This window comes from Vicugna pacos, chromosome 25, assembly GCF_048564905.1.
Source record: "Vicugna pacos chromosome 25, VicPac4, whole genome shotgun sequence".
NCBI classification, from domain to species: Eukaryota; Metazoa; Chordata; class Mammalia; order Artiodactyla; family Camelidae; genus Vicugna; species Vicugna pacos.
In genome coordinates this window covers 23,982,183-23,994,789 of record NC_133011.1, presented here as the reverse complement: position 1 = coordinate 23,994,789, position 12,607 = coordinate 23,982,183, and the positions used below count along the sequence as shown (strand labels likewise).

Below are 12,607 nucleotides of genomic sequence, written 5' to 3'. Positions count from 1 at the left end.
TAACTCCCATTCACACTGACTGTAACTGCATGGACTGGCAGGGGGATTGGACCCCTAGTTGGGTCAGGTGGGCAAGCTAGCAGTTTGAGAGCCCGCTGCTGGCTCTTCCCAGTGGACCCTAGAAGGAACTTTTTTCCTGTTTCTTGTTAATCTATTACTTTGGCTAAAGCTGATATTAAACGCTATTGCCCTGATGAATGTGTAAAATCAAGTCACCCGTTATTTTCAAAGTTGACTTTTTTGGAAAATAGTCATGAAAGTCCCAGCCTGGCACCTTCGATCCACTTAATTTGCCTGTGGCCTTGGGGACGTCACTGGAGCGGTCTGTTTCCTTGGTTGTACAGTGAGCAACAGGCCTAGATGACTTCTCATTTTCCTTCTGTATTAAAAAAAAAAAAAGAGCCCATGATTCTGTCCATTTTGTCTCATTGCCTTTTGAAGTGTGTGTTCTCTGCAGGAGAGCCTGAAGAATGTAGACCAGATTTACTAATCCTTGAATATATTTTGTATGTAATAAGTTGCTTCCATACATTATTAAAAACAACTGTGAGAGCTAACGAATCAATGCTACTTCTGGAAAAATAATATAAGCTGAATGATAATCTATAAATCAAAGCGATCTTATATATACCACAAAATATTTGCTTCTTGATTTGTTTAAATCATTGATTACTTTCAGCCTTTATGGCATCTTCTAAAAAAAATTTTATTAGTGAAAATTCTACCACTAGGAAGGCTGGTCTTAGGATGCAATGCCATTGAAGTCTGAGTTTAGAATTTTGGTATGCCTGAGCACTTTTTATTTTTAATTTTCTGTTGATGTAGCTTAGCTATTTTAGGCATTGTGGTTGATTTCTCCTGAATAAAGACCAAGACGTACTTTGGAAACTGGGTGAGAGCGCAGTGCAGAGAGTTTAAGCATTTTCATCTTTTTAAATGTTATATGTGGCTGAAATAACACATATGGTTGGCTATCCTGTCAGCAAAGCCTATGGATCCGAAAACACTGGGCGGACAATTTACCAGGAGGAAAGGCTTCTATGCCTATTTTCAGCAATGCTTTCATGTGCCAAAGGAATCCTGGGAAGCTCAGTGCTTCAAGATTATTCCACCAAATAGAAGGAACACAAAGGATATTGATCTATGGCCAGCTTCAGACTGACCCAGAGCAAGACCTCTTATTCAAAAGCATTCAGTTTCTTGTTTAGTAAAAGTAGTGCCTCCGAGTTCTCAGCAGTAGCAAAGAACATTCTGCACACACATAGACCCTCACAGCTGTACTGTGGTCTGAGGTGTTAATTTCAAGGCTGTGGCAATGCAAAGAGACTGTTATAATTAACTAGCACCCTTGTTAGCTGGATTTATTGTTGGGATCTAGTGATCTATTGGCAGTCATGGTGGAATAGGACTTCTCCTAAATCACAAAGGATCTATCAAGCTATTAGAAGATATGAGATGAGCAGATCTAATTATAACTCTTGGGTAAATATAATGGGCAATCAGGAATATGAGATGGCTGGAATAAATTTTCAAAGAAAATATAAATAATATGTGCAATTCAGTTTGATAATCTTGTTCCATACATCTGATGTAGCCAGCTGGATTTACTTTTAAGGTTGTGAGAGAATTTATGTGTGTGCTAGTGTGTGTGCACTCATGTAACGTGTGTGTGTGTGTTTGTGATGTGATGGTGGAGTCTATTTCACTGTAGTTTGGGATAGACACTCTTCCCCTCTCCAGATGGAAATGGGATATCCTCTGGAGATAAGCAACTTAATACTTGAAAGACAAGGGGGAATTTGAAAGCTTTTGTGAATAACTGGCTAGAAGAGACTTGAAAGCTCAGTCCGATTCATTACCATTTTTAGTGGCTTTAAAGTTTTAAAGTATGTGAATATGAACGTAACTGATGAGGAAATGTGAAGTGAAGAGTGTCTCTAACAACTTTGTGAGTAAAGCTTTTCGTTGTGAATCATAGAGAAGACAGACAATGGTGACAGGAGTGGCAAGGTTCATGTTCCTTTGATAATTTTGGGGATTTTATTTTATAATGAAAAGCCACTTGAATGATCGGGTGGTGGTATGTAGGAAACTGCAAAGCTGAAAGATATGTCAGCCATACTCTGCGAGGAAAACTGAGAGGACTATCGTGTCATGGGACTTTATGTTAACTCTAAGGTAAAAATTGGGGAGTTTAAGTCAATGAAATGAAATCATCTTAAATAGAATTTAAAGAGGGCATGGATTTTTCAGGTCTTTGTTAAATGGCACTTTGGTGCAGTTATTTCTCATTTATCTTAAAGCTATACAGTGTCTTCTACCTTGTTTCATTCACCAGACATCTCAGTCTTCAATAGAGTTCAATATAGGTATCTTTCAAAATCATGTCTTAAAAAGCACATCTAAAATTCAGAGCTTATGCACATAATTTGAAAAATCCTTGGTTCATGAAAATGGTCCTGTAGTTACATTCAGATGATCTAAAATTTTAGCTAAACCTTTGCTAGCTTAAATCAGGCCTAGAGTTCTGATCTTCCAACCAGGAAAATGGGGATAATGTTGCCTCTTTATCTGAAAAGGTATTTGAAAACAAAATGCCATATTAAGGCTGATGAGAATATAAGGTGTTAAATATATGATAATACATTCGATTTAGCTTTTTGTTTGAAGACCAGTGTCTAAATTTTTATCTTATCAAGTTGACCTTCGCTGCTATATAAAATGATGTTTCATTGTTTAATAGCAGATTGGTAAATCATTCAGACTTTCACTACTGACTACTATCATAAATGCTAATTGATTGGTTTATAGGTGGAATTAAAGCTTTAAATTGTATTCAAGTCATCTAGAAATCTGTTTCCTGCAGTTTATGAGGTCTTTCTACATGAAGACATTGTATTTATCTTTCTTTCTTTCTTTCTTTCTTTCTTTCTTTCTTTCTTTCTTTCTTTCTTTCTTTCTTTCCTTCTTTCTTTTTTTTTTATTGAAGTAGAGTGAATTACAATGTGTCAATCTCTGGTGTACGAAACCCTCCTACACTGCTGGTGGGAATGTAGTTTGGTGCAGCCATTATGGAAAATAGTATGGAGATTCCTCAAAAGACATTGTATTTATAAATACATTGAAAGTGCAGGTGTTTGAAAACTTCCCAGGTGGACCTATTTATTAAAAAAATTGTCTGTGAAATCTGGTTCAGAAGCTGTGAAGAGGAGGAAAGGACAGTGATGCCAAAGTCATGAGTATTTACAAAAAGTGATGTATTTAGGATGCAGTGATAACTGACATGCAGTCCTGTACGTAAGTGCTTTTTATTAAGGGCTGAAGGCAACGGTATTGAGAAAAAATGGCAACTTCAGTAGAAGAAAGTATGACCAGAAAGAATGAATCATGTACTCCAGAAGGGACATCAGACAGTATTAAATTCTAGAGAGTTGGACAGCATTTTGAATGTCTTCCACATTGTCTGCCTCCTTGCATTTTATACTTCAGACAGGGCAGGCAGACACAGGAGAACGAGATCTGTTTCAATGCTCTTGAAAAAGGTGGTGGCATAACCACAATCTGTTTCATTTCCAGACTTTACTATCGCTTTCAGGAAATACTGGAGCTGAGAACCATGGAGAATGGGAGGAACAGAGAGGGTGTCCTATCGCAAACTCTGAATGCGGGACCAGACAAGACTTAGAAGAACTGTCCAGCTTTGGGCTGAGCTAAATGTTTTCAAATTTAAATACAGCCTCCCTCACTGGCCATCATCCAAATCTGAAATTTTCCATTTTGCAGAGAGATTTAGAGGGAAATATGATTGGGGTCCACAATGAAGTAGTGTTTAGGTCACAGCTCTTGTCATGAGTTAGGTTTTTTCCAATAGTCGAATTAAATTATCAATCGTTTTTTCCCCACATATAAATGGCACTAGAATTCCACTGTACTCCCTCTGTGTACATATGGTAAGATGGAATATTTTAGAAACAATGTTTTAATTAACTAAGTAACAATAATCTCAAATTCATAACTTCTGATTGGTTCTATCAGAATTATGAATTTGAATGAAATAAATGATGTTTTACATTTTTTTAATCGTGAAATTATGCTTCTGTGAAAATAATGAATGTAATAGCATTGTTTTTATATATATCATACATGTACATATACATGAATTTTAAAATTCAAAGTACCTATTTTTAAAACACGAAATTCTGTCTGTGTAGAGCTGTATCATTTATTTCTTAAGATTCTGGAACTAACTTATTTCTTTGAATTAAAATAACATCATTTAAATATATAATTGAAAAGGCAGCAATAGCATTTGAATCTCATAAAAGTTTTGGCAAATGCCTCATACGAAATTTCAAGCCCTCATCAAACTTAGAACAGATTTCTGACTTGATCCTTTTGAGGTTTTTTATTTGTTTGCTTGTGTTTTTGTCTTTCTTGTTAGTTCTGAGGTTTTTAGACCTGGGAAAGGAAGGCTTTACAGATTTTAGAATTCATACATAATGAGTCAGAGAATCTTTCCATATCTAAGGATTCAATCAAGTGCCATCAAAAGGGAAGTCCTAAAATCTGTCCTTAGCCTGGTGTGAGGCGGACATGGGACCTGGACATGGAACGAAAAAGCCAGCACATGGGGGATGAATTGCAGAACTGCAAAAAGAATCAGGGTTAGAACTTGTTATGAAAGAAGACGGCAGGGATGCAATAGGCCGTGGAAAGGCAAAGTGAATTTTCTCTACTCTATCACTTTTCTTATGAAAAAAGGCACAGCAGTTCAGCTCTTGGAGGAAGAAGTACATGGCTCAGTTGTTCCTCTTCCTATTTCTTTTCCCGCCGCTGTCAGCTGAATCCAAGTCAGCCAAGAATGAATTTTGGCGTATGTGTCTCTAATCCACACAGGCCCTGGAATTTACTCTTACTTGAAAGCTGTTGGTAACCCAGTCCTGAGTACAATACTTCTTATGAGATACACCTTTGCATTACAACTGTAAGTGCAACTCTTTCTTAACAAAGCTGCCTATAGTTGAAGAGTTGCCAAAGATTATAATTGATAGGGACATGCAATTGAGTGAAATTCAGCTATTTCCAAAATCAAAGTAAGGGATGAACTTACAGGGTAATTAATGTTGTAAGAAAATTGTAAAAATTGTGTTGATAGAATGGATGAAGAGCAGTTTAAAATGGCTAAAAGTTCATACAGATATTTTGAAAGTAAAGACAGAAAGAAGGAAGAAGATTACCAGAGGAAAGCAAAGGGCATGAATGGAGGAAAATTTCACAGGCCGGCCTGGGTGCCATAAAGAAGAGGAGACCGGACAAGCAAACAGCTGAGAACAATGTGCCTTTGGACCCCTTTGGCTTGTCTCAGCTATCAGCGTAGCTGAGCGCATTTGTGACTGCAGTCACGGGCATGAATGCTGCTCAGGATTTATTAGGTGGCTGTTGGAATGACTTGGTCTAAGCAGTACCCTTACAAAAGGAAGAATTCAATTATAAACATTTTTCTTATCTTTATTCTTCACTCTAGGACTTTCTCTATTTTTCCTTTTTTCCATTTGTTAACCCTTCTCCCCTCATGGTTTCTTATGGTCCAGCGTGCACTGTTGATAGGTTGGCCACAGTCAATAGAAAAATGTGGTTTATGAACCAGAGGGAAGGCACTGCATTGGAAACCTGACATTATTTCTTAAACTGAACTGGTGTGGTTGGTACGTATTCCAACATCCCAGAATCAACCATGCAAAAGTGCTTCGCATCTCATGCTCTAGTGAATCTGTTTGCTTTAGTTGAACTGATCTAATGCCACACAGGCGAGGACTGGGAGACTCTGACTTCAAAGAGGACAAAGGACGAAGGGATGAACAGGATGTTCAGATAAATGGCTTTAGTGAACCTAGAAATGTCATTTAACATCTGTTCCCCCAACCCTGCTTCTGGTGTTTTCTTTATTTTACAAGTAATGGATACTAATTATTAAAAAAAAAAAAAAAGAAAAATTTGCAGAAGTAAATAAGGAAATAAAATTACAAATAGCATGTTGTAAATAACATTTGTTAGGATTTTATATATTATATGTTATATAATGTATACTTTATGTACAAATATTCATATGCATATATACATATATACACACAGGAGAAGCAAGCAAGCAAATAAACCAAAAGGCATTTGTTAAATGTTAAGAGTTTCAAACTAACAAGCCTCCTTGCTTATCTCTTTCTCATTTTCCCTAAATGTAGTTCCTGTTAAAGAGTTTCTTACAGTGAAAAAAACAAAACAAAACAAAACAAAACAAAACAAGGGCACCTTTCCTTAATGCCTGTGTCCCCCCCACCTCTCTTGTCTCTAGCTCTGGCTTTATATTTATCTATTTCGTTCTTTATCTCTATTTTTAATGTAAACTATAAAATATACTATTTACTATGATAGCAGTTTTCTGTGCTTTGCTGTTTAAAAGTGTTTGTAAATTTTGTAGCTGTTTCCCTATTAGCTTATGAAGATCTGACTTGTTCTTTTTAAGGGCTGGGCAATATTCCGTCTATGGATCTAGTGATGCTTTCTTGTATGTATATCTCGACAAACTTTTGCAAACACCCATGAGAGATAAACCCCTAGTAATGAAACTTCTGGGTGAAAAATTCAGATGCACTCTAACACGGTGATAGATCCTTCTAAATTGTGTTCTACTTGACAAAAATTTTCATTCCTAGCAACACCTGTGACATTACTTTTACTGTCCCTTCATCAGAAATTAATTATTTTGTAAGCTAAGATGTAAGCTAGGACCCAGCTTAAATTTTTTCCAGTCAGCCAGTTACCCCAGCAATCCTTTTTTTCACTTATTGATTAATCCTTCTTTCTTTCTCTGATTTAAAATGTTACTTTCAGTATAAAATAAATTGTCTTATATTTGGCCCCATTTCTCATCCTCATGCCCAACACTGATCTCTTTATTTTCTAGTATTAAACTGTTTTAATTATTTAACTTCAGAATATATTTTACTATCTAGTCTTCACCAAATTACTCTTTCTTTTCAGTTTTTTTTCTGTTTTCATATGTTTATTTTTTGATAAACTTTTAATATCCTCTCAAGTTTTAAGAATTCCTTTTTATATCTTCATTGTAATTGCAGTGAATCTTTAGGTTTATTTAGGAAGAACTGACATTTTTATAATATTGATATTTTTACCTCCAAAATGGTATGTCTTACTATTCAATGAAATCTTTTAAAATATCTTTTTTGTAGAGTTTTAATGTATTCTTTGTGTAAGTCTACATGTCCTATTAAATTTACATCTAGATATTTTACCTTTTAGGTGCTATGATGAATGGAGCTTGCATTTAATTTTTGAGCTCATATTGCCTGTTTCTTAACAAATTTGTGGATTTCATCTCATTGAATTTTTTTCCACATTTTTAGTTGATTCTTGAGATTTCTAGGTATACAGTTGTAGCATATGAAGGTAATGAAGGAGGATTTATTTTTGAAAAGCCTGGATTGTAGAGTTTGTGTTCGTGTGACTCAGTTATGAGTGTAGATTTTATGACTGGAAGAGATCTTTAAAGTCTTCTGTTCCAAGCCCATCTGTTCAGACTGTTCTTAGAACATTTGGGCTCATTTTTCCTTACAAAAGCCCCGTAGAGTTTTGGATAGGGGAATGAACTTCTGTTTCTAAGTGTGTACAACAAAGTTCTGTTCTCTGTTGGCATCATAGCACACATTAACCATCACAGATTTGTAGTAATAATCATTGTCAATGGTAGTAAACCCAATAAGCCAACATTTGTTACTCTCCCTATGGCTGACACTCTGTTAAATGGTTTACATGGTTTGTTTCTTTTAATTCTTATTAAACCTCAAGTTACTTTTATTACTCCCTCTGTTCTATAGATGAGGAAACTGGCAAAGGAATCTGCTAAGGGTACGTAGCCAGCGGCAGGTGATGGAGCCAGGCTGCTCAGCCAGAGTGTGATTGCATCACCGCGCTGTACTGCTTCCCAGGGCCACCTTCCCATGGTAACATAATCCACACTTCAGTCCCGTTGCCTTTGTCTCTTGTGTCTTGTAGTGTTATCAGACTCCCCCTGGACCAACACCTCCGGATCTTGCAAGGGCAGATGCTTTGAACTTCAAGAGGTTGGACCCCCTGATTGTCGGTGTGACAACCTGTGTAAGAGCTACAGCAGTTGCTGCCATGACTTTGATGAGCTCTGTTTGAAGACAGGTGCGTAACTTTTGAGTCCTCTCTAGCCTTCATTAGACGGCTTCAAGACGCCCTGCTGTGGTACACACTGGTGCTGCCACCCTGCTTTGGCCAAACCAGACAGTGGGTTTTAGTTTTGTTCCTTGAATGATTATCAATTCTATTATGGGCTCACCCCATGTGACTCTTGTTTCCACACAAGGCCCACCCAAAGACGGTTCTTTGCAGTTGTAGTCATTATTTGCTGGTTTTGGAAGTATTTGTGGCCAGCATTTTTTTTTCTTTTTCGTCCTCATAATTTCTGTCTCTTGCTGTCAATTCTCTCATTCACTCCTAGGATACCTGGGCTGAAATTGTGCACATTCTTAAAGTGTTGGGGGTTTTTTGTTTTTGTTTTAATTTTAATTTTATTTTCCTGCTTGCCTGTCCAGTATCTAGCATTTGTTTTATTTTGTCTTATCATACAGTGACTATTGGTCTCCCCTGAGGTCATTCTCATTCTCTGTGCAAGAAGAAAATGGTTATGGAATTCTGCTGGGGATTGCGTGCTCAGGGCAGCCCTCAATCTTCCTCTGCAGTCTTCCTGACCTTTCTTTACATTTCTTCTCCACTGGAGCAGTCAGTAGAATACACAGGCCTCTGGATGGGTGTGCACAAGTTGAGAAGGAGCACCTTTGGAGGCTCCTGCCATTCTTGCTGTGTGTTTCCAAAGCCCAACACTTTTCGATGGGACTTTGGAGACACCGGGCAGCCTCTCCGCCACGCCTCTGGGCAGCGTCCCATTCTCACTCTCTGGGAAACGTGATGAGTGACCCTGCTCTTAAGACCACTAAATGCAGAGGTTCCAAAGCTCTCGTGACAGATTATTACCTGTTTTTCGACTCTTATGGTTAGGTGATTCTTTCAAAACATTTAACTCATATTATCATTGATATTAGTCTGATCTTTTTTAATGATATTGTTAGAAACAGAGGCATTATTCTCCTTTAGTAAAGAAATAGACCTTGATTTAGATGAAAACTGACATCAGCTCCCTTACTAGTTCTGAGTTGTTTGTTTTCCCCTCAGAATAAGTTTTATTAGTCTGTTTTTTTTTTTTGTATAATAGATTTTCCAAACTTTTGGCCATTTTGGGGGTTACTTTCCTTTGGAACTTCTCCCAGCTTCCTTAGTTGTGGGTCTGCACACTTAAATGCTGAGAAACTTGTAAACTGAATATATGGATGGAACAGATGTTCCAGCAGAGTTCTTTGGCTTTAAAATGTTGTTTCAAACCAGCAGTCTGTGTTTGCTTGGCACTGAGGAACTAACTAATGTATTGTTACTCTCTGCCTTGAGTATCTTGTCCCTGACACATCATCTTAGCCCCTCTGGATTCCTGATCTTAGAGCTCCTTGTGACATTTAATGGATCTCCTGACTCTAGCTTAGCTCTCACTGAATGTAGCGCATGCCTTTCCTCGCAGGTTTAATAAATCTGGGCTAACATTTTAAAGTAGTTAATTTCCCTGTGTACAAAGATAACTTAGGCCAAATGTGGAAGAGTTAAATATTAAATAATAACAGAAGGTTGAAGGAGAAAACAAGAAATTTCTGATTCTACTATGCTAACACAACACCTCTGTAGAGTTAAACACAATCAATGTTTCAGTGTGAACTCCAAGACTGTGTGTGTGTTTAGAACGTATGTGTGCTTTTATTTATACGTGTGTATGTTTATGCCCATGTGAGGGTGTAGCTGTATTTATATTCCTTTGTATACATCATCCTTTTAAAAGCCTAAATAGTATTCATTGAACAGATGCAACCCACTTCGTTGAGTAATTGATCAGCATTTATGTTTCCCCAATTTTTGCTATTATGAACAATGTATCAATGAATATTGTTCATGCATATTCATATTTTTGTCTCTTCCTTAAGATAAATTCTGAGGGGTCAGATTTTTGGGGTCAAAGTATATATGCATTTTTAAAATTTAAATGTATATTACAAAATTTTGCTTCTCAAAGTTCATAATTCTCTCAAAGGGCACAAGAGCCTTTCACCACCATTCCCTTTTCAGCATATTCTCATTTAAAAAAAATTTTCTGATCTGATAGATAGCTTTCTTATTATCTAATAAGATTAAATATTTTTATGTTTATCCCCATATTTGCTTTGAAAATTATACAGTGGACTGACTCATACTTTGCTTGTAGTCACTGAATTTTAAAATTTTATTCTTACACAAAGTTAATAATTCTACAATAAAACCAGCTTGTTAATAGTGAGGCTCTTCTGTAAGCAAAGGGATTTTCTTATGGAAGCAGGGGAGGATAAAATTATATTAGTTGGTAGTTACCCTTGAATTGGGGAAAAAACATGCATGACCTCTGTCAGTCAAAGTAGCCTTGGAAAATTGCTAACCATTGGGAATAGCAGATCCTGCATAAAAGAATTCCCAAGTGTTTAATCTGCTTGGGAAGAGAAAGCTGTGGAAAGAAATACAGGATAAAAAAAAATCAGAGAATGAAATCAGGTTGTGAAGGTAATTCTAAAAGAATGGGAATTAAACTGTAGTTGGATTTTTTTTTAGCATGGCAACTAACATCTCTTTACCCATTTATGCACATAGCAGCAGTATCTCTTGGTAGAATATTACTAGGGAGCAGCATTGCTTTCTAAGACATTGCTTTCCACTTACATGACATATTTTAAGAGATGAAGACGCGAAGTGTCCTTTAGCTCAGAGAAGCCTTTCTTGACCATTCTGTGTCAAGTAGACCAACCCAGCCTTCATCACTTTCTGTCCGTGCCATCCTGTTATTTCCTTTACGGCACTTAGCACAAGCTGAAATGATCTGGTTGACTAGTTTACTTGCTGATGGTTTGTCTCTCCCAGTTTGGAATGTAAGCTCCATGAAGGCAGGACCTTGTCTTTCTTGTTCTTCACTACCTTTCCAGCACCCAGAACATGGAGAACATAGTTGACATATTTATTGAATAAACTGAATTAACTATGAAGTTTCTCAATACAAAACCCTGAGTTTAAAGAGCCATATTTTATTTTTATGATAACTCTCAATTAGATTAATAAGCGTTCATGGAACACTTGGCATTGCCAGGCACAGGCTCAGGTACTGGAAATACAGTGGTGAAAGAAGAGATGTGACTTTTCTTGCTGCGGAACTTACAGGCTAGTGGATGAAAAGTCATACAAAAAGTACAGCACTTCATTTAAAATGAAAATATTATTTTTCTGAATAATAATTTTCTTGGTAGAGTTGAGTTGTGAGCTCTCAGTTAAGTGCGCTCAGATTGAACTCCATAGCCTAGCAACTGGCCTCCTTGGAAATAAGCACTCTAACCTCTGGTTGTAGGTAGGGCCACATTTTGGTCAAAACTTAGAACTGTGAACGTTTTTCGTGTGCCTTTGTGTGCCTTGTGTCTGTTTAGGGCTTCAACTTCCAGGTGCATCTTCTAGCAGGCAGATTTCATTTTGCGGTTTTGTGGCACCATCACTTGTATTTAAATCAAGCTGATTAAAGTTAGTTGGAAAATAAAAGAGCCCAGCTACCACAGCTATGCCTGTGATGTAGGTGTTGCAGGCCTTGTACACCATACATTTTATCGGTCTTTTAGGATAGTTTGCAAGTGGCTAAGGGTTCCATTTTTCCAAAGGAGCCCAATGGCATTTGGCTTTGTACTCTGATTTGAAAAATTAAAAATCCATCCTATTTGTAAGTCCTCCAAATATCATCTAGGCTGCAGGCCAGCTCTAATTTCACAAGCAGATTAAATGTTGTGGGATTTTAGCTCTTTTGGTTGGCAGTTGTGGCCTCTTTCATTTGGTTTGCGTGAAGCCATGAACGTGTTCTCTTGTGCCGATTTCAGCTGGAGGCTGGGAGTGTACCAAGGACAGGTGCGGAGAAGTAAGAAATGAAGACAATGCTTGCCACTGCTCGGAAGACTGCTTGGCCAAGGGAGACTGCTGCACCAATTACCAAGTGGTTTGCAAAGGTACATGTTTCTTTGGATCAGCCTGAACTTGAAAAGAATAAAAACTGGAGACATTCCAAGAGATCTTGGATACTGTGGGTATAACACCTTGGATGTGGGCTTGGGAGGCAGGACTGGGTGGTGCTTTTCAATTTCACATGCTTCTGTCTGAGTTTTGCTTCTCTGCATTTCACTGATCTGAAATAACATGGAAATAACTCCCAGCTCCATAATTTGATAGAGCCATATAATGAAGAGATTTCTAAAAGAGTTCCTGTCATGGTTTTAGGTCAGGTTTCCTAGAAGCAGAGCACAAGACGGAAGTTCTGTATGTGGAATTTACTGGGGGGAGTGCTCTGTGGGAGGATCACAAAAGTGAGCAGGGGATGTGGGGTAGGAGTGAGATAAGCAAGGATGTGGCCTCAGGT

At 37.5% G+C, this 12,607-nt stretch overlaps 1 protein-coding gene across 11 annotated transcripts in view; it reads left to right on the top strand.

Annotated features, from left to right (window-relative positions):
* Nucleotides 1-12,607, top strand: part of ENPP2 (ectonucleotide pyrophosphatase/phosphodiesterase 2) — a 101,120-nt gene that overhangs the window by 30,305 nt on the left and 58,208 nt on the right. For all 11 annotated transcript variants that reach the window (XM_031691280.2, XM_072949641.1, XM_072949640.1 and 8 more), the window contains 2 exons: nucleotides 8,068-8,223; nucleotides 12,075-12,200. In XM_031691280.2, the coding sequence (XP_031547140.1) occupies nucleotides 8,068-8,223; nucleotides 12,075-12,200 (282 nt within the window). The remainder of the gene's footprint in view (nucleotides 1-8,067; nucleotides 8,224-12,074; nucleotides 12,201-12,607) is intronic.